Consider the following 19,647-nt stretch of genomic DNA (forward strand, 5'->3'; position numbering starts at 1 on the left):
GAAAGGTGGACTCAGCTGTCCGGGATCGTTTCAGCGGGGTCCCCATGGTCCCCGTTTCAGCGGGGACACCCCTGTGCCAGGCTCTGCTGCTTCTCCACTCTGCTGGGAGCCGCCTGCCCCTCAGACGTGAGGAACTCAGGTTTCGATCTGGAATTAGGGTTTGGGGCTCAGAGTGACTAACTTCAGGTGCAAATTTTGAGGGCAGATTTGGGGTCTGCTGGGGTCCCTGAACCTTCTCACGCTGCTGAGTTGAGAGACGCTTCAGAAGCCCCAGCCTTTCCAAGCAGGTAGGTTGGTTTCGAAGACACCTGTGGGCCAAGAAGAGGAAGCAGGGAGCAGCTGGCTGTGAGGAAGAGGATGAGAAGGAGGTGGGGCTGGGGGCAGGGGTGGGTGGCGCTGGATGACGGTGTGGTTCTAGGAAGACCCAGGACAACTGCGGTGAGGGGTGTACCTTCCTTCCTTCATTTTAATGTCGTATCTCTGGCACTTAGTAGTAATAGGCCCCGTTCTAATTACATGTAGTGACTCTAGAAATGTAAATTCCTGGGATTCTCATGAAAACTTTGGGCTCTAGATGCTGTTAACATGCCCATTTTGTAGATGAGGAAACAGGCAGAGAAGGTTGAGAAACTTGGTTAAGGTCGTCACACAGACAGTGCCCCAGCTTTCGGGGACTCAGCAGTCGGCCCTAAGAATCTGTCCTTCCCAGGACCCGAGGCTGCCTCGTCCCCCACCCTGAACACTAAGTCATTTCTCGGACCAGGACTCATTTATCTCCTCGGCTGCTCTGTTTCCACTGGGATCTTCTACCCCAATGCAGAAATCTTCTTCAGAGGCAGTGAGGGTGAGGATTAACCTGTCAGTGGGGATTGGCTGGGCACCGGGGTGCAGGGCCATGTCCTTGGTCCCTCTCAGGAAAGGGCTGGGTGGGATTGAAGTTCAGGTCAACTAAACAAGCAACAGAGGCAGCACAGGGTACCTGTGACGGACCCACAGTCTCCTTGAGGAGGACGTAGTGTGTCTCTGGGGCTTCTCAGTGATTCCTGGTCACTCTGGGGGGCCACAGAAGGACAACGAGTGAGAACTGGCCTGTCCTTCGTGGTGAGGGACCTGAGTCTGGGTCTCTGTCCCGGGGCATCACCGGTGGTTGTGAATAATGGGGAGATGGAGGACGTTTCCACCACAGGGCCCCTGGTGCTGAGAAAGGAAGCACCTGGTTTTCTGGGCAGAGTGGGTTGCGCTGCAGGTGCCATTGGGGTGGGAAGGGAAGGACTGTGTTTTTCCCAAGCAAAGCTAGTGGTTGTCTAGCCCCACAGAGGCTTGCTACAGGGGTGGGAAGCTCCAGACCCAGGGCTTTCTTGGTGTCAGGGTTGTGGGAGGCCACCACCTCACCAGCATAGTGATCAAGCAGGGGGCTCTGCTCCTGGAGGGACTGTTGCTGGCCCTGAGCCCTGCCTCCCCTCTGGGGCCCCAGAGCTCCGGGCCGGCCCTGCCTCCTGCCCTGTGTCCCCAGCTGACGCCATGGGAGATCTCTCCGGCTGCTGTGCGCTCTGCCCCCTCACCTCCCTGCTCCTTCTCATCCAGCTGCCCACCGGGGGGTCCGCAGGTGAGTGTGCCCCACCCCTCGTCCTGTGTCCTCGTGGGTGAGTGGATCCCCGGGAGCTGGGCTGGTTCAGCTCCACCAACCGTCAGGAGTGGGTTGCTATTTGAGGAGTCCCTTCTCTAGAAAAATCATGATGCTTCCCCAACCAGTAATTGTTATTAAATATTTAACAAGAGTCTCTAAACCATAAAATAAGGGTAAGGGACCTCGACATTTGTTCAGTTATGAACTTATGATGTTTTAAAACATCAACTGTCAAAAATATGACCATACTTTTCCAGTTAACTTTTTTTTTTGGGGGTGGCACACCGGTCCCTCACTGCTGTGGCCTCCCCCATTGCGGGGCACAGGCTCCGGACGCTCAGGCTCAGTGGCCATGGCTCACAGGCCCAGCCGCTCCGTGGCACGTGGGATCCTCCCGGACCGGGGCACGAACCCGCGTCCCCTGCATCGGCAGGCGGACTCTCAACCACTGCGCCACCAGGGAAGCCCTCCACTTAACTTTTGTTTCCCAGCTTTATTGGTATTGAAGTTCTTATTCATCCATTACTTCACTTCATTCTATATATATTTATAAGGTGTCGACTACGTGTTAGGTACTATACTTGAATAAAATAGAGAGAATCCCTGTTTTTTTAGAGCTTACACTCTAGCAGGAGGCCATGAATAATAAATGCAAGAAACAGCTATATTAGTCAGTTTGTTAAAAGAGATGAGAAGAGGATTTCCCTGGTGGCGCAGTGGTTAAGAACCCGCCTGCCAATGCAGGGGACACGGGTTTAATCCCTGGTCCGGGAAGATCCCACATGCCGCGGAGCAACTCGGCCTGTGCACCACAAATACTGAGCCTGCGCTCTGGAGCCCGCGAGTCATAACTACTGAAGCCCCTGCGCCTAGAGCCCGTGCTCCGCAGCAAGAGAAGCCACCACAATGAAAAGCCCCTGCACATCAAAGAAGAGTAGCCCCCGCTCGCCGCAACTAGAGAAAGCCTGTGCTCAGCAACAAAGACCCAACGCAGCCAAAAATAAACCAAAAAAAAAAAAAAAAGAGAGATGAGAAGAGGGGGGCAGTGAAGCCGTGTGCTGGGGTGGGGGGGAGTCAGGGGTGTGGAGGTGGGAAGCGGGCAGCAGCGTGTTCAGTGAGGTGGTCAGTGAAGACAAGGAGATGAGAGCAAAGACCTGGAGGAGGGTGTGAGCCTGTGAGGGGTCCCTTGGAAGGATGGTTTCTGCAGGAAAGAACAGCCAGTGAAAATCTGCCCGTGTGCCTGGGATGTTCAAGGGACTGTGGAGGCAGTGTTGGCTGGAACAGTGTGAGCGAGAGGGAGAGATGCAGGAGTTGGGGTCAGAGAGGCCCTGGGGGTCATCCCCACCAGGCCTGTGGTCCACAGGCACGGGGGCGGGGGGTGGTGACGAGAAGCCATGGCAAGGCTTTGAGCAGAGTAAGGACATGGTTTCCAGGTTGAAGAGTCGCAGACACAGGACTGGGGAGAGGAAGACACAGGGAGGGAGTCTACTGTCATCCTCCAGGTGAGGGACAAGGGTGACTCAGACCAAGTCTGAGCAGCTCAGGAGTGAGAAGTGGTTCTTTGGAGATCCAGCGGGGCTGTGCTGCAGAAGGGTCATGTCGTGGCCCATCCACAACGCCTCAGAAGGCCAATGGCTCTGAGAAGATATCGGTGGGGTGAATATGGGCTCCTGTGGACGACGAGAGTAAAGGCAGGTTTTTAATGAAAATAGCATTTGCGTCTAGTTTTTAGTGCACTTGTAGTTCAGTTGAGGAGAAAGTCATGAGCACAAATAATTAAGTTAGGGGAGGCAGTGGGGATGTTTCTGGGTGTGGCTGAGTGATCAAGGAGTTCTGTCCTAGGCCACAGGTATTCTCTTTCGTCAGGGTTCAGTCCTGCCCAAGAGGGGCCAGGATAGAGCTATCGTTCTCAAAGTAAGGTCCCTGGAACATAAGTTTCAGCATCTCGGGGAATTCTTTTTTTTTTTTTTTTTTTTTTTGCCTCTCCCGTTGTGGAGCACAGGCTCCGGATGTGCAGGCTCAGCGGCCGTGGCTCACGGGCCCAGTCACTCCGCGGTATGTGGGATCTTCCCGGACCGGAGCACGAACCCGTGTCCCCTGCATCGCCAGGTGGACTCTCAACCACTGCGCCACCAGGGAAGCCCTCGGGGAATTCTTTAGAAATGCAGATCCTTGGGCCCACCCAGACCTACTGAATCAGAAGCTCAGGGCGGGGGTGAGGGGGCAGCACTGTGTTTTATAAGCCGTCTTGCTGATTTTGCTGCATGCTGAAGGTTGCCAACCACTGACTTAGAGTTTTCCATGAAAGAGTGTGAAAACAGCAGTACAGATGGATGAAGGATTCTCTGTGACATCACTTCTGGGTCATAAAATTGTGATCAGGATGTCTTGCGGAGATTCAGAATCATCACAGCTCAATCCCTCAGGTCATGATGGCTCATGTTATCCAACACCTGTCCCCAGCCTGCCCGGGCCTTCCCACCAGACTGTGTGTGTTTCCTGCCCTCACTCTGTGTCTCTCTTCCTTTCTCACTCCTATGTCTGTGTCCACAGTGGGGTTCTTCGTGACTGGCCCCTTGGATCCCATCGTGGCAGTGCTGGGCGGAGACACCGAGCTGCCGTGTCATTTGTTCCCACCCATAAGTGCAGAAGACATGGAGCTGAGGTGGTTCCGCTCCAAGTCTTCAGAAGCCGTGTTCATCTATCAAAACCGAGTCGAGCAGAATGAGGGGCAGATGGCTCGTTACGCAGGGCGGACCTCGCTGGTGAGCGACTTCCTTGCCCAGGGGCAGGCTGCCGTACGCATCCAGAGGGTCCAGGTTTCAGACAATGGGCTGTACACCTGCTTCTTCAGAAAGGGAGGCTTCTACGAAGAGGCGAGTTTGGAGCTGAAGGTGGCAGGTTGGTGACTTGAGTTATGTTTTTGACCTGGAATACTGGAGTTGGGAGGAACTTCAGGGACCATGTAAACCAGCCCCTCATTTTACAGATGAACAGGAGGCTCTTCCACTCATTCCGTTATTCAGTGCAAATATATTGAGAGCCTACTCTGTGCCACATCCTATTTTGGGCACCTGGGATACATCAGTGAACCAAACAATGTTCCCTGCTCTGTGGAGTTTATATTCTAGAGGCAATCCATAAATACTAGATCAATAGGTTTTAGCGCTTTTCTATGTATGGGAAGATGCAAGAACCTGGGTTCATTAAATTTTTTTCCCCTGAGATATCTCTAACTATCTAAGGGGCTTGTTTTTCCAAAGTACAGAGTGCCTTATCCTATTTTTTGGTCCTGAATTCCTTTCGGGGTGTACTGTCAGTGAGTGGCTACAGTGCTAATGACTTGATCCTTGTAGAATTGCGTGGTGGGCAACATTCTTTGTTTTACATGTGTCATCTGTTGCCATGATAATGCTGTGTAACAAACAGCCACAAAAATCGCAGTGGCGTATAACAATGACCATGTATTTAATCAGGCATGGAGGGAGTACAGCGAATCTGGACTGTATTTGACTAATCTTACCTGGGATTATTTATACATCTTTGGTGGTGTTGGGGAAATACAATTAAAAACAAAATCTCCCAAACCAGAAATTGTCTTCACAAAGTTAGTAGAGAAAGAATACAGTTTTATTACTGAATGGGCATTAAACCAGAGTGTGATACACATCACAGGCAATCTACTAAGAGATCACAAAGACAGAGAGAAAGCTCCCCCTTTCATAAAGTCAAGCAGATACGACCCATTACATACATGTTTTCAAGGTAAACAGTAACTAATCCTCAGGTCAGAGGACTTGATAGCACCATCTGTCACATAGTTCACCCTCAATTTTCCTGGTAATTGAGGTGACTATGTTAGCTAACTGGCTTTATCCAGAGGAAAAACAAATTCTTATGCCTTTATGACAGAAGGTGGTTGTACAGCTTGGAGTCTGCCTCCTACCCTTCCACAGGGAAGGCGAAAGTTGGGTGCTGTCTCCCTTAACATTTATATTTCAAAGAGATGGTTCCCAGGTCCTAGAGAAAGGCATTCGTGGTTTCCAAAGCTGGCAAGAGGCCTATCTAGTTTTCAAAAAAGATTTATATACATTTCAAAGTGGAGGGGGTGACTTCCCTGGCGGTCCAGAGGTTAGGACTCCGCCCTTCAAATGGATGGGCTGCGGGTTCGATCCTGGGTCAGTGAACTAGGATCCCACGTGCCGTGTGGCGTGTAGCCAAAAAATTAAAAATCGACAAAAAAAAAAAAGGAAGTGGGGAGAAAATACCTACAATTACAGTTTTTCTAAAGCAAGTGTTCTAAGAAAAAGGATGGGAGGGGAATTTCTTCCTTTATTTTCAATGCAGAGAATGACGCCTCTTAATTTTAATTCTTATCTGTCCTTACAGTCGGCTGAGGAGGCCACCATAAGGACCTTTGCTGGGTTTTTTCAACTGGGTGTTGGTTGATCTAGGAAAGCTTCAGCTGAAAAGGCTGCACCAGACCAAACATGGCCTCCCTGTGGCAGAGGGTAGCCCAATGGCACGAGGATGTTAGAACCTCTGCTTGGGTCACATGGCCTAGTCTCTCACTGGCTAGTTGAGTCACCTGACCCGGCCCAGAGGCAGAGTGTGAAGGCATCAGAAAGTGTGTGGCTGAGGGCCAGCTGGATATAAAGAGGGAGTGACGATTTGGGAATCTTTTACAATCAGTGTATCACAGATGGGGCAAAATCACGTATTCAGTTCTGGAATTTTAAGTTTGACGTGTATGTGAGGAGTCCTGGTGGAAATAACCCACTGGATGTGGATGTATGGAAGGGGAGTTCAGGGGATAGGGTTGTCATCTGATCTAATTTTGGTGGTGATTTTCAAAGAGAGGCAGTGGGTGTGGAAGCCGATGCCCTGGGAGAGTGTGTGAGGTGAGGAGAGTCGAGGATAAGGCTGGGACCTGGGACCACATTCCTCCTGTTTCCACTGGGTGTCAGCCCTTGCACCTGCATGACTGGGGAGAAGAGCCCCAGTGCTCTGAGCCCCCGGAGGTCCCCACACCCCTTCCTTGTGTTCCCCATGGCAGAGCGGCTGCCTTTCTCCCTGCAGGGAACAGCCTCCCCCAGAGCCCCAGATTGCAAGGTGAGGGCTCCCACTGGAGTTGTGCGCACATAGGCACTGCTGGGGTCCCCAGGACCCAGGCGGCCCCCCTGGGCTCTACATCTTGCCTCCCACAGGTGTGGGCTCTGCCCCTCAGGTGCGCATCACAGGGCCCGAGGAGGATGGGGTCCGCGTGGTGTGCACGGCCTCAGGGTGGTTCCCGAAGCCCCAGGTGCAGTGGAGAGACCTCAGCGGAGAGAAGTCCCCGGCGTTCTCCGAGGCCCACAGCCAGGACGCTGAAGGGCTGTTCAGCGTGGAAGTGGCTCTGGTGGTGAGAGACAGCTCTGCAGGGAACGTGACCTGCTCCGTCCTCAACACTGTCCTGGGCCAGGAGAAGGCCATGGCCATTTTCATCCCAGGTCAGCGCTGCTCCCTGCATCCCGCAGGGCTGGGGGAGCGGGCCGGGCGTTCTTGAGTGTCCTGGGCTTGGGTGTCTTGGTGGTGGCCCTGACGGGGCCTCTGCCCGGGCCGCAGAGCCCTTCTTTCCCCAGGCCTCTCCCTGGAAGCTGGCTTTCTTAGTGAGCCTGACTGTGCTGATGGCCCTGCTCCTTGGGGCTGGATATTACACCTGGAGAGAACATTTCAGGAAGTTACTGGTAATGCAAGAAAAGGAGAATCTGCGCCTGGAGAAGGAGCAGGAGTGGCGGACGAAGGAGGAGGTGCTGAAGGACACGGGTAAGGCAGGACAGTGGCCAGGGCTGGAGAGTATGGCAGCCGCACTGAGATGGATGACCGACCACAGAGCCTTCCTGAGTGCAGGGCTCCAGGGAAATCCGGGCCCAGGGCAGGTGGCTGGGGAGACCCAGGGTGGATGGCTGGAGCCAGGGAGGCCCCGATGGGTCTGGGGTTAGAACCTCCTCCGGGTTACACACAGAGAGGTGGTATTTTGTGGACGCTTTTTCTTAGGGATGGGAGCTCATGCTTCTTCTGCACTCTCTTTCAGATGAACTCCGGACAGAACTCGGTAAGTTCTGCTTTTCCCCCGAGCTCTCTGCGTCCCCGTCAGAGGAGACATTCTGCTTCTTATTTCACCTGCTTCCTGTGTGTTGCCTTTCAGGCTGGAGGAAATCCGCTTACCTGGCTGGTGAGTGACTCTCCTGATGTCCTTGGGTTTCCTGTGCTCCTGTGACAAGGCATCCCTCTCTTTGCTTCTGTCCAGACACAGCCGTGTGGACCCCCTCCCTGGGGCGGAAGTGGAGGCTGCTGGGAGGCAGAACCCAGCTGCAAGGGCTCTCCCAGATCTGGGCCGCTGATTCCCACCCAGTGCTTGGGAGCCTGGGTGTGACGGTGACCCCAGGGTCCATCATGCACCCTGCGTCTTATTCCAGCCTTGACTGACCCACCATATTGATAGTTTTCTAGCCTTGAATGCCCCTGGTTTTCAGACAGTACCTGGAAGCAAAAGTCATGTGCTCTGAGATTGCATCAAAGGAGCTATCCAGATCAGCGAGGTGATTCAGTTTAGGAGTGTGACCTCCTGTCTCCACCCCAAAACAGCATCCAAAGAGGGTCTGTTCCCCCTAGTTTCTTTGGGTGATGATCAAAAAGTTATGGGGGCATAGCTGGGCTGACCATGCGTGGGAATGTGATGGGAAGGGCTGTCAATGCCCCAGAATAGTGATGTTTATCTCTAGAAATATTTCATCTGAGAAACATTAGCCACTTTTACCCCAGAACTCAGCTCACATTCCTGTCCTTAAATAGTTCGCATTTCAAGTTATTTCCCAAATATATCTTTGCCAGAAAAAAACTGAATATGATGATGCTTTCTTACAATTATTGAATAATTTATATTGTTTCCCTAAAATGTTTTCACACATAGTAGGAAACATTTTGATCCTTAGTGGCAAAAGTCAATGTAAGTAGAATAAGAATTTTTGAGGTTTTTGAGGCACAGAACAGCTAAGTGACTTGTCAAACATCACACAGGAGCAGCGGGACAGTGGTGTAAGCCAGCCTGTAATGCAGGGCTCCTGACCTGTGGTCCAGGGAAATTCCCACAACACCTGCTGTCTGCACATAGCAGGGGGTCACCTCCCCTCCAGCCTCTCCACGACCGTAGTTAGTCTCACCTGCAGAGCAGAGGGGAGGCACGGGCCAGGGGATTCACAGCGAGCAGGCTCGTTCTGGCTGAGGTCTCACCAGGGTGTGTTCCCTTTCAGCCTGGAGGAAGGCCCAGCTGTATGCAGGTAAGTGGCTCTGAGTTCCTGTAGCCTCCCCTCCCCAACCTGGACTCTTCCCTCTTCTCCATCAGGGGACACATGAGGGTGCGGTTGGTGTCCCTGGTCTCCTTGTCACTTCTGTAGCCTCTATCCAGAGACCGCAGGGACTCCTCCTTGGAACACAGATCTGCCTTCATTCCGGCCTGTCCTCTGCTGCAGGGCGCTGTCAGGGTTAGCAACGCCCTCCCCAAACACCTGGCCCAGCTGGAACTGCTCACTGGTGCAGTGACCATGGAGAGGTCAGTTGTGAGGAGGGACAGCAGCAGGGAATGACCGTGTGGATCACGAATCGCTCACCTCTGGAAGATTTCAGAGATCATGCTTGCCTGCTTAGGACTCAGGTCTTCCCAAGGGGGCCCTTGGTTCTTGATCCCTCTTGCTCCAAAATTCCTACCCCTTTTGGCTCTAGTTTTGGTTTTCCCGCTTCTTCCTGGTCCTCTGGGATACTGGTCTTCTCTCTGCTTCCTCTGACTCCCTGTCCAGGCTCAGTTTCTTCCTCCAAGCCTCCTTGGTTGCTGAGGAATTAGTTGCTCTAGAGCAGGTGTTCTGGATCTGGGGTCCAGAACTTCTGGGATGTTGATGGACTCCTGGGGTGAGGGTCTGTGAAAGATCTGAAATTATATGAAAAATCCTGTGTATATGTTTGTGTAATAGGAACAAAAAGGAACAACCATTATGTCTCCTTTTCGGAGAACTCTGTGTTCACTGATAGGCTCATTCCTGGTTAGGTTTATTAGGGGCAATGTGTGAAGAAACATAGAGGAGTCACGATTCTTTCCCAGAGAATGGGTGTGGAGCAAATCAAGGAAGACAAGACCAGAAGGAGGAAGAGAGGAGGAGATGAGGAGGAAGTAGTGTGTCTGAGATTTGTCTTATAGAGATTGGGGTTGCCTGTAGTGGTGGAAGAGAGACCACAAGGCACAACCATGGTGGTTTGAGTTGGGGAGCACACAGAGGATGTGCAAGTTATTTGGGTGCACGAAGTGTAATCAACTCCTTGATACCACTTTGAGAAATTTCAGTCAAGACACATTTATTTTTAAGCCATTTTGAGGTAACCCTCTAGTTGAGTTTGCCTCTGATAATGAGACCATCGCAATCTTCCCGTAGTGGTCAGGGCAGGAGTGTGGTATGGGGCATCCTAGTGCAATGTAAGGTTGTCCCAAGGACCCTTTAGCTTTGGGGTGAGTTAAAGATCTATACCCTCAAAGCCTGTGTAACATGCCCTTTCCCTGCTTGGAATGTTTTTGTTTACAGTCAGGAGTATAGATCATGAGAGACAGAGAGGGGTAAACCAAGGGGTGAAGAAAGCATGAGGACTGAGGATCTCGTCTTAGGGATTCTTACCGATTCTCCCTGGGATTTATATGTTAAACAGGAGGATCAGATCGTCCTCTTTTACCATCTCCCCCTACCTGCTAGATTAAAGAGCATGTGCGTTAATGTGTATCTTGTAAACCCTTCTATTTTGTAAGGACAAATCCCATTACACTAGAATCAACATTTTCATATTGGCAGGTTCATAGTGTGAGGTGAACAAATGTTTGATCTCTTTTTATTCATAAAACTGGCAAAACAATTTGTAATTTAATGATTTGCTGTGGAAATTAAGTGAAGAATAGCATCACACTCGATACATTGTGGAGTCTCACAATTAAATGCCAACTCTCTTTTCTCCTCCTCCCCCTTCTTCTTGTTAATCTCTATCACTCGTGATACAGAAATTTATAGCTGGGTGTCAACTAGTGTCTTGGTGAAGAACAAGTAAGTTAAAGTTCATTTTTTTTCTCAAAGGGTCACATGGGTCAGGCCAGTTTTTGTGATCTTATTTCCATCAATCAAATGAACAGAGACGGAAATGCCAATTTCTGCATGAACCTGTATTACGTGGGGATGGTAGTCACAAATTTGCACCCCCAATGTGCACGGAAATGTCATTTACATACTTCTACAAATGTTCTGATCTTGTTCCCGAGTCTTCACCCTGTTGGAGGCAACAGCTCTCCCAGTGCAGACATTTCAGGGTCCCATGACTCATATAGGTTCTGCTTTGGTTGGCGGCGAGCTTCCTTTCTTCTTCCCAAAAGGGAGTATGGAGGTTGGAAGAGATTATGTGGCCTTGGGTCAGTGGAGGAAGGGGTCCCTCTGCTCTCCCTTAGTCATATCAGGCCATCATCCTGGGGGGACTAGCCTGACCTGGTCCTTAAGATTCTTGGTCTGGGGTCAGCTGAGGAGCGGCAGGTCCTGTCTAGCTATTTAGGCACTGTTGTTTCCCGCCTACCCTTGACCCCATCCCAAGGTTCTTAATACATCCATAAAGTTCCCTTTACCACAACATATTTACACATTTTGGGGTTTAGAACAATGACATCTTTGGGGGCCTCTCACTGAGGTTCTCCTGGAAGCTTACAACCTCTCTGGGCAACTAGAGGGGGAAGCAGATGACTAGTTCCAGTATTTTGGGTTCTCCCTCACATATAGGGGTGTTTTTGCTTCACTAACCCTGCGAAAAGGGGGAAGAGAATTCATTAGTGTCTTTCCTCTTACTGAATGTGTGTCTTTCTCACTTTGAACATCTGTCTCCCTTCCTTGAAACCTTTCCGTTGCCTCCTAAGTGGGCAAGATTTCTCTGATGCTGTATCCCGAATTCTCTCCACTAATGGTTTATAGTCAACTTTCGAGTTCAGTTAAGCCAAGTTGTATTCTCTCTACTGCTGGCTTAGAGGTAACCTGCACGTTCAGCTCAATTAATTCTTTTTTTAAAAAAATTATGCCATATTTTACTTCATAAAAATAAAATACTTCCCTCATCAAAACACCATAATACAACAACAAAATACAAACAAACAAAAATGGCAAAAAGGAAGAATACTTGCCCTGGATGTGACATACAAAGGCTTAAAATGCTAAATAGAGAAAGACCTAGTGTAAGTCAGTATAAAATTCCCCCCCCACTGGAACTGGCACAAACATGCAATTCATAAAAGAAGAAATTCCAAATCAATAAGCACATGAACAAACATATATCTTCACTACCTATCAAAAGATGGGATGAAAAGGTAGTTTTATAACTGACGAAAGGAAATAATTAAGTACAACATTCTAGAGGGAAACTTGACATTCCATGTCATAAGCTCTGTTTTTTGTTTTTTATTTTTATTGGGGTATAGTTGTTTTACAATGTTGTGTTAGTTTCTACTGTAGCTCAATTAACTCTTTTTTTTTAAAGTAATTAATTTATTTTTGGTTGTGTTGGTTCTTGGTCTCTGTGTGCAGGCTTTAGTTGCAGCGAGCAGGTGCTACTCTTCCTTTTGGTGCGCGGGCTTCTCATTGCGGTGCCTTCTCTTGTTGCGGAGCACAGGCTCTAGGTGCGCGGGCTTTGTTAGTTGTGGAACGTGGGCTCAGTAGTTGTGGCTCGCGGGCTCAGTAGTTGTGACTCGCGGGTTCTAGAGTGCAGGCTCAGTAGTTGTGGTGCACAGGCTTAGTTGCTTCGCGGCATGTGGGATCTTCCTGGACCAGGGCTCGAACCTGTGTCCCCTGCATTGGCAGGCGGGTTCTTAACCACTGTGCCACCAGGGAAGCCCCTCGATTAATTCTTTATAATTACGTGAAAGCCTTGGAAATTTTGATATCCCCAATTCTTTCTCCAGAAAACCTAGTTTTCAGGATGGGTGAGTGGCTAGGGACTTCAGAAAGCTTCATTTTATAGTGAAATCTGGTGAAATATCAATTTATGTTCAAATTGATATCAGGCCTCTCAATTCTTCAGTATTAAGTTCTATGGCTTAGCCTTCAAGGGAGGCTGAAGCATGATGGTTGTGTGTGTGTGTGTGTGTGTGTGTGTGTGTGTGTGTGTGTGTATGTGAGAGAGAGAGAGAGAGAGAGAGAGAGAGGGAGAGAGAAAAGAAATACATGCATCAGTTGAAAGTTTCCAAAACATTTTCCTTTATACCTCTCACATCAGTATGCTTCAGACGACTAAGCTCTGACCCTGATATGTAGTCTCTGCAAACCCCTGATATGAAACGTGTGGTTCTCTTGTAGACTGGCGGAAGGAGAAGTTCCAGGCCTGTGAGTGACTTCGTGTTCTTTCTGGATGTTCCTCCTGCTGCCCCCGTGGCCTCTCCTTCAGTTCTCAGTGGTGATGTGGATCCTGGCACCATCAGTGGTGGGGGGGCGTTGTGGTGCTGATAGTCGCATAGGTGGGGCTGGTGGTTGTGACTGATATTGGATGCTAAATAGATATTTTTCAGTCTTTGGAGCCCAGGCTGGTCCTCAGGGCCCTGTGACATATGTAACTCTGAAATTAGTCTTGTGGATCCTTTTCCTGTTTGGAAGGCTGTGAACTTGAGTCACAAGTTTCTAATCTAGGGGGGCTTAGCCTTCTCCCCATGCAGCTGAGAGTCCAGCTTCGGGGGTGGTTGTGTGCTCTTATTATGGGGCAGGGGAAGGCCTTGCATGATAGGCAACTTTCTCTGCAGGGCCTGTCACTCTGGATCCAGGATCTGCCCATTCAAACCTTGTCGTCTCTCATGAAAACACGACTGTGGCCTGGAAGGACACCAATGTGAGCTCAGAAGACACCTGCAGCGTATTGGGCTTTGAGAGCATCACATCAGGGTGCTGTTACTGGGAGGTGGAGATCAGGGATGGAGACCAAAGCGAGTGGGCTCTGGGGGTCTGTAGGGAAGATGTGAACAGGAACGGCTGGTATGTAGAATCCCCAGATAAGGGGTTCTGGGTTGTGGGGCAGTATAAAAGTGGACATTGTGCCCGTACTGTACCTCTGACTCGGCTATCCCTCAGACAGGTTCCCCACAGGGTAGGGGTGTTCCTGGACCATGAGGAAGGGGATGTCTCTTTCTACAACATGACTGATGGCTCCCACATTTTCTCCTTCCCTCGGGCTTCCTTCTTTGGGGCCATCTTTCCATATTTCATGATCAGGTCAGGAGATGTGTCCCTGACCATCTGTTCCAAGGAGGGATGGTCTGAGGGGCACCCTGTGCCCCATAACAGTTCTTTTCTGGAGGAGCCTGTGAGCCTCCCAGGGGAGGGATTCAGCTCAGGCTCTGCTGCTAATGCTCCCTCAGTGGCTGAGACTCCATTACTCCCCTGCAAACCGGAGGCTGTGTCCCCATAGGGCTCGTCACTGTCCTGGACCCCTCGCTGTGGGTCTTCATGGAGCTGCAGACCCCATGTTACAGAGGCCTCTGCGGTGAGTCCTGGATGGCTGGGAGTCTTGCCCTGTTGCTGTGGAGGCAGACTCCTGGGTGTATGGTTATGAGAATCATCAGTTCTTGCCTTGTGCTCAGGGAGCAGATTATAAAGGCTGACTCTGAGCGCGTTTTGGGGTAGCCTGAATTTTACTATGGGAAGTTGTTTTTCTTTCGGTAATGAAAAATATTTCATGAGGGTTTTATACTGTTTGGATGTGATAGATTGAATTACTCTGCAGAATAAAGTGGTGTTTACTGTATCCAATTTGAGTTTGTGCAGAAGAACCCAGAGACTGATGGTTGGTCCCCAGATCTGTTTTGGGGGAACTTTACTATTAAGCCAGAAAATGTGGTCATCCAAAAATTTCCAGGGAAACGGGTGGCAGATGGACTTCTAAGAAGTCTAGTATTTTATTTTATGTATTTCATATTCTGTGATGGATAAAACACACCCATTTTTCCAAACCTCAGTAAATTTCTGTTACCTGTGAAAAACTTGTGTTGTGTTCATTTAAGGAATTAAGGAGAAGGATCTGGGTTTTTCATTTCTGTCAACAGCAGATGGAAATAAAAGAACTGATATCCAAATTAAGATGTAAATGAAGAAGAGAATTTTCAGGGGCAGGGTGAATTGTAGAAAGCTTTGACCATGAGCATGGAGCCGGTTATCCATGTATTGCCTCTCAGTACTTCCAAGTCCAATGGTAAAGGTTAATGGAAAACCACAGCAAACGAAAGGAAACGGTACTATTAAGGAGCCAGACCTTTGGGAATGAAGTTGTGGTCACTTGACCCGGTAGAGAATCTGACCTGTGGTTCTGGGGTGAGAAGACAGAGGGTAGGAAGTGGAAGAAGGCAGTCATGGATACTGATCTACCCTGTGATCAATTACAGAAAGAGGACTTTAATAGCTTTGCATGTTTTCTCTTTCTTGTCATGTGTATGTGTGCGTGTGTGTGTTGATTTCTATTTATTATCCATTTTCTTCCTCTTTCTTCTTCTTACCCTTGTGCTTTTATTCAAGTTGTTGGAGGTTATGTTTGTAATACAGTCTTCAGGTAGCAGAAGAGTCAAAGGTATCGTGATTACATTTGAGGAGCAGTGTGGATCCAACGTCTGGGTCTGTCTGTCTCCTCGTTTGGGGGAAAGGGTGAGAACGTCTTCCCCTGCAAGGCTAGCTTTGTCTTGATCGGTGAGAAGGCAGAGCTGTGGTGCTGTTACGTGGAAGTTCAATTGTGTATAAAATGGTGTGTGTGGAAGCTGAGTGGCCAAAGGTGCAGGGTCTGCCTCAGCCCTAGAGGTAGTGTGTTTTCCCCATATCTGCTATTTCTGTATTCCTTAGAGCTTTCTTTCCCTTCTTTATAAGCTAACTACCTTTTGGTAGTTAATAGTTCTTCATCTCAATTTTCCCCTTTCAAATGACTGATGTGGTTTTTGTCTCCTGGCTGGACTCTGATATAAACATCTCAACTGTAGTGTGGCTTAGAGGAGGGCCCTGCCCTGCCCCCAGTGCGTGGGAAAGAGTAGTTGAGGCATTGACAGATTCATTATAATGGTTACCCCAACACTGAGGTCACACAAATGTACTCTTTGGGGTCCTCATGTGGATTTTAAGTATTCTTTATGTTAATATATTTCCTGTTATATTTATCCCCTCTTCCATTTATCTTATACCTTTATGACACTATATTACTTTTGGATAAGCTATGGGCATATTTCCTTTGAAATAGAGAGAAAAGGAAGATGTTCATGTGATACGAATTATCCACACAACAGAGGAGTAATCTTTTTAAACAAGGGGACCAGCTGCCTAAGTATTTCCAGAAAGAATGATTAAGGTCATCAGTATGGTAGTGCTTTGTCAGAATTGACTGATATAAATGTTATGTAGATGTATAATTTTGTTATCAGTTTTTTTGAAGTTATATTGGTCAAAGTTGCAAAGTACTTTTCTGTGTCTTTTATTATGTTGTTTAGGAAAACATTTAATTAAACAGAAAGGGTTTTTTTCGTGGCTAATTTTTTTTTAATAAGTTTATTTATTTGTTTTTGGCAGCGTTGGCTCTTCGTTGCTGCGCGCGGGCTTTCTCTAGTTGAGGCGAATGGGAGCTACTTTATGTTGCGATGCACAGGCTTCTCATTGCGGTGGCTTCTCTTGTTGCGGAGCACGGGCTCTAGGCCGCGTGGGCTTCCGTAGTTGTGGCACGCAGGCTCAGTAGTTGTGGCTTGCTGGTCTAGAGCGCAGGCTCAGTAGTTGTGGTGCACGGGCTTAGTTGCTCTGCGGCATGTGGGATCTTCCCGGACCAGGGCTCGAACCTGTGTCCCCTGCATTGGCAGGCGGATTCTTAATCACTGCTTCACTAGGGAAGTTCCCCCTTCCCCATTTTATTAGCTTGCTCATCCACACAGCTGAGTACTGTCCAGCATCCATTTAATCAAAGAGTCCTCGGCTGGCATTTCCATTGCCTCATTCTCTCTATTTGATTTGATTGTTGCCTCTCACCTTCTACACTCACCTGTCTGACACTGTGTGGTCTCAGTGAAGACTGTATGTGATGGAGTGCAGAGTTCTTTAGTCAGAGGGGGAGGAGTCCGCAGAAGGAAGGTCAGGGTGTTTCCGCATGAGGCCACATCCCCAAATGACTTCTGCTTCCCCTTATTGAGACCCCCTGCGTGTCCTCCCACCACACAAAGCTCTGTGGGGAAAAACTCTCTCTCTCAGGTTAGGCTCAGACCGGACATCTCTTCCTCCGCACTGGGGGAGTTCCCTGGCTTATCTTTCAATTCCATGGAGTCCCACCTTCTTTCCTCTTTTCTTTCTCTCTTTTTCTTCCTCTAATTTTCCATACCACATGGCTTTTCCCATGGAGGTGGTGGGATACTGTAATAATCCTGTGTTGATCAAGATTAACACCCATGTGTCAGCTAAAATCATCCTCTCAGGTACCACCAGAGACATGAATCTCACATCTGGGAGTGACTGGGAATACTGCCACTCAGTACTTTACAAAAGCTCCTGTGAGAGGAGCGCTGTGCTGAAGGGCACACACTTATCTGGTCCTCTATACACTTGCATCTGATCCAGCCAGGTTAGTAGAAAGCCAGGTCCCTGGTCCACTTCCTCTCATCCTGTCTGGAGATTGCTTCTGTGACCTGGCTTTTGGCATTTGCCCTGGTCCACACCAGGGAATGTCATAAAGGATGACCTGACTGGACTTATGGCTGGGCTTAGTGTAGGGATTTTTTTTTTTTTTTTTTTAATTTGCTGTACACGGGCCTCTCACTGTTGTGGCCTCTCCCGTTGCGGAGCACAGGCTCCGGACACGCAGGCTCAGCGGCCATGGCTCATGGGCCCAGCCGCTCCGCGGCATGTGGGATCTTCCCGGACCGGGGCACGAACCCGCGTCCCCTGCATCGCCAGGCGGACTCTCAACCACTGCGCCACCAGGGAAGCCCTAGTGTAGGGATTTTTAAAGGTACCTTTCTCAACCTATTAACTGGTATGTCCTCTTTCTGAGGAACCCCTAGGGTTTCTCTGGCCTCAGAGTTTGGAAGAAATGGTTGAATATCATAGGAATGCAAAGAAGTTCAACTATGAATTTTCTGCAAGAGGAAAGAAAAAAGAACCAAGCAGAACAAGGCAGCAATGTAAATGGAAAACTATTTCACTTGACTCAGGACACGTCAACCTTGTTTGAATGTGAAAAGGGAGATGTTAACTCTTGTTTGCTGATGAGACCTCTGTTCCCCAGGGTATCTCACCATTTGAAACTGTTCAGGCACTGAGTGTGATTTCAATGTTTAAAATGCATTTTTTCACTTACTGCAACCCTGTTTATCATATTATGTTCATTATTATGAAATTATACATTCACATGTTTACTTTATGCATAGGGTAGTCCAAACCTAGCCATGTAGCTGTACTTGATGAGTAATATAAAGGATTTTCAAGGGTTATTTTGACCGTGCGTAAGTTTTACCTTCCTGAGAACCAAACTCTTTGTGTAAGATGGGGCTACATACTAGCGGCATTGCTATGGAGAAACAAATTTATTTTTTCATCTTACTGTCTCCTCTGAACTCCTTCTCTGGTTCATTGCTACTTATTCAGCTGATCCTCAGGCTCTCTCTCAGTCTGAATGGGATGCATTCATTATTCGGTCTCACAGAATTCCTTCCTTAACTTTGGAGCAGTTATTTCAGTTTCTAGTTAGTCCTAATTACTTGATTGATGCCCAAGTCTCTTCCAGAGTATAAGTCCCGTAAGGGATATGGATGCCCAAAGCCTGGGATTTCAATGCCTTTTATATCATGGCTGCTTATTAAATATTTGTTGAATGAATATAATTGATCATGTTTCCCTCCTTGTATTCACTGCTAGAAATTAAGGTCCATTTGTGGCTTATATATTTCTAATAATTGTGCATTTTGGATATAAACTCTCTTTATTTTATTTTACATTTTAATTCTTGTTTTTCGTTTTTCTTAATTTCATTTCTTTAGTATTGTATTGTTGTTTTGAAAGAATTTTTAAAGAGCTGTTCAAAATTGTCGTTTAGAATAAGGTAGCATATAAATAAATATGTAAACATACAACCAAACAAATATGAATGAAATAACTCATCTAGCTGAGGAATGGGACTTTCCTGATCACAGCGTTCTCCTTGCCACTTTCTCCTTGTTGGCTTTTGCAATGTCAAACCCTTCCACTTATCTGTCTCAATCATTTGTTTTTCCTTGCAGGCGCTCCTTACACTGGCTTTTAAAATGTTTGTTTTCTAGGATTCAGTCCTAGATTCTCTTCTCTTTTCCTCCTAAATATTATTTCCCATCTACGCCTTAGAAATCAGCTCTCACCCGCATATTCATGACTCCATATCTACATCTCCTGTTCAATCTCTTTCTTGAACTACAGAACTGCATTTCTATTTAACTTCTAGTCACCTGAGGTGTCATGTGGCCCAAGATATTGCTTTTGTTTTTCATTAAAAGAGGAGGTAAATTGATTGGCAAATAATTTCCAAATTACATTTTATTTATTTATTTATTTTTGAATTTTATTTTATTTTTTAATACACAGGTTCTTATTAATCTATTTTATACATATTGGTGTATATATGTCAATCCCAATCTCCCAGTTCATCCCCCCCCACCGCTTTCCCCCTTGGTGTCCATACGTTTGTGCTCTACATCTGTGTCTCTATTTCTGCCTTGCAAACTGGTTCATCTGTACCATTTTTCTAGATTCCACATATATACGTTAACGTACGATATTTTTTTTCTCTTTCTGACTTACTTCACTCTGTATGACAGTCTCTAGATCCATCCACGTCTCAACAAATGATCCAATTTCATTCCTTTTTATGGCTGAGTAATATTCTATTGTATAAATGTACCACATCTTCTTGGGGAGCCAGGATATACAGGAGTTTTGCAACAAAGGGCAGGT

The 19,647-nt window shown here is 48.0% G+C and overlaps 1 protein-coding gene across 1 annotated transcript; it reads left to right on the forward strand.

Moving 5' to 3' along the window:
- On the forward strand, window positions 1–14,122 carry LOC132432940 (butyrophilin subfamily 1 member A1-like). The gene is made up of 10 exons (XM_060023803.1): window positions 1–287; window positions 1,475–1,606; window positions 4,181–4,528; window positions 6,835–7,116; window positions 7,232–7,432; window positions 7,701–7,721; window positions 7,815–7,841; window positions 8,920–8,946; window positions 13,024–13,050; window positions 13,461–14,122. The coding sequence occupies exons 2-10, from the start codon at window positions 1,522–1,524 to the stop codon at window positions 14,120–14,122; spliced, it is 1,680 nt and encodes a 559-aa protein (XP_059879786.1). The 5' UTR covers window positions 1–287; window positions 1,475–1,521.
- Window positions 14,123–19,647: the final 5,525 nt, after the last annotated feature.

This window comes from Delphinus delphis, chromosome 10 (genome assembly GCF_949987515.2).
Source record: "Delphinus delphis chromosome 10, mDelDel1.2, whole genome shotgun sequence".
NCBI classification, from domain to species: Eukaryota; Metazoa; Chordata; class Mammalia; order Artiodactyla; family Delphinidae; genus Delphinus; species Delphinus delphis.

Excerpts from the sequence above, each read along its gene's own strand:
- LOC132432940 (XM_060023803.1), top strand. The coding sequence starts at position 1,522 with ATGGGAGATCTCTCCGGCTGCTGTGCGCTCTGCCCCCTCACCTCCCTG. Across the intron at positions 4,529-6,834 it reads TTTGGAGCTGAAGGTGGCAG|GTGTGGGCTCTGCCCCTCAG; the intron begins GTTGGTGACTTG and ends TGCCTCCCACAG. Across the intron at positions 7,842-8,919 it reads GAAATCCGCTTACCTGGCTG|CCTGGAGGAAGGCCCAGCTG; the intron begins GTGAGTGACTCT and ends GTTCCCTTTCAG.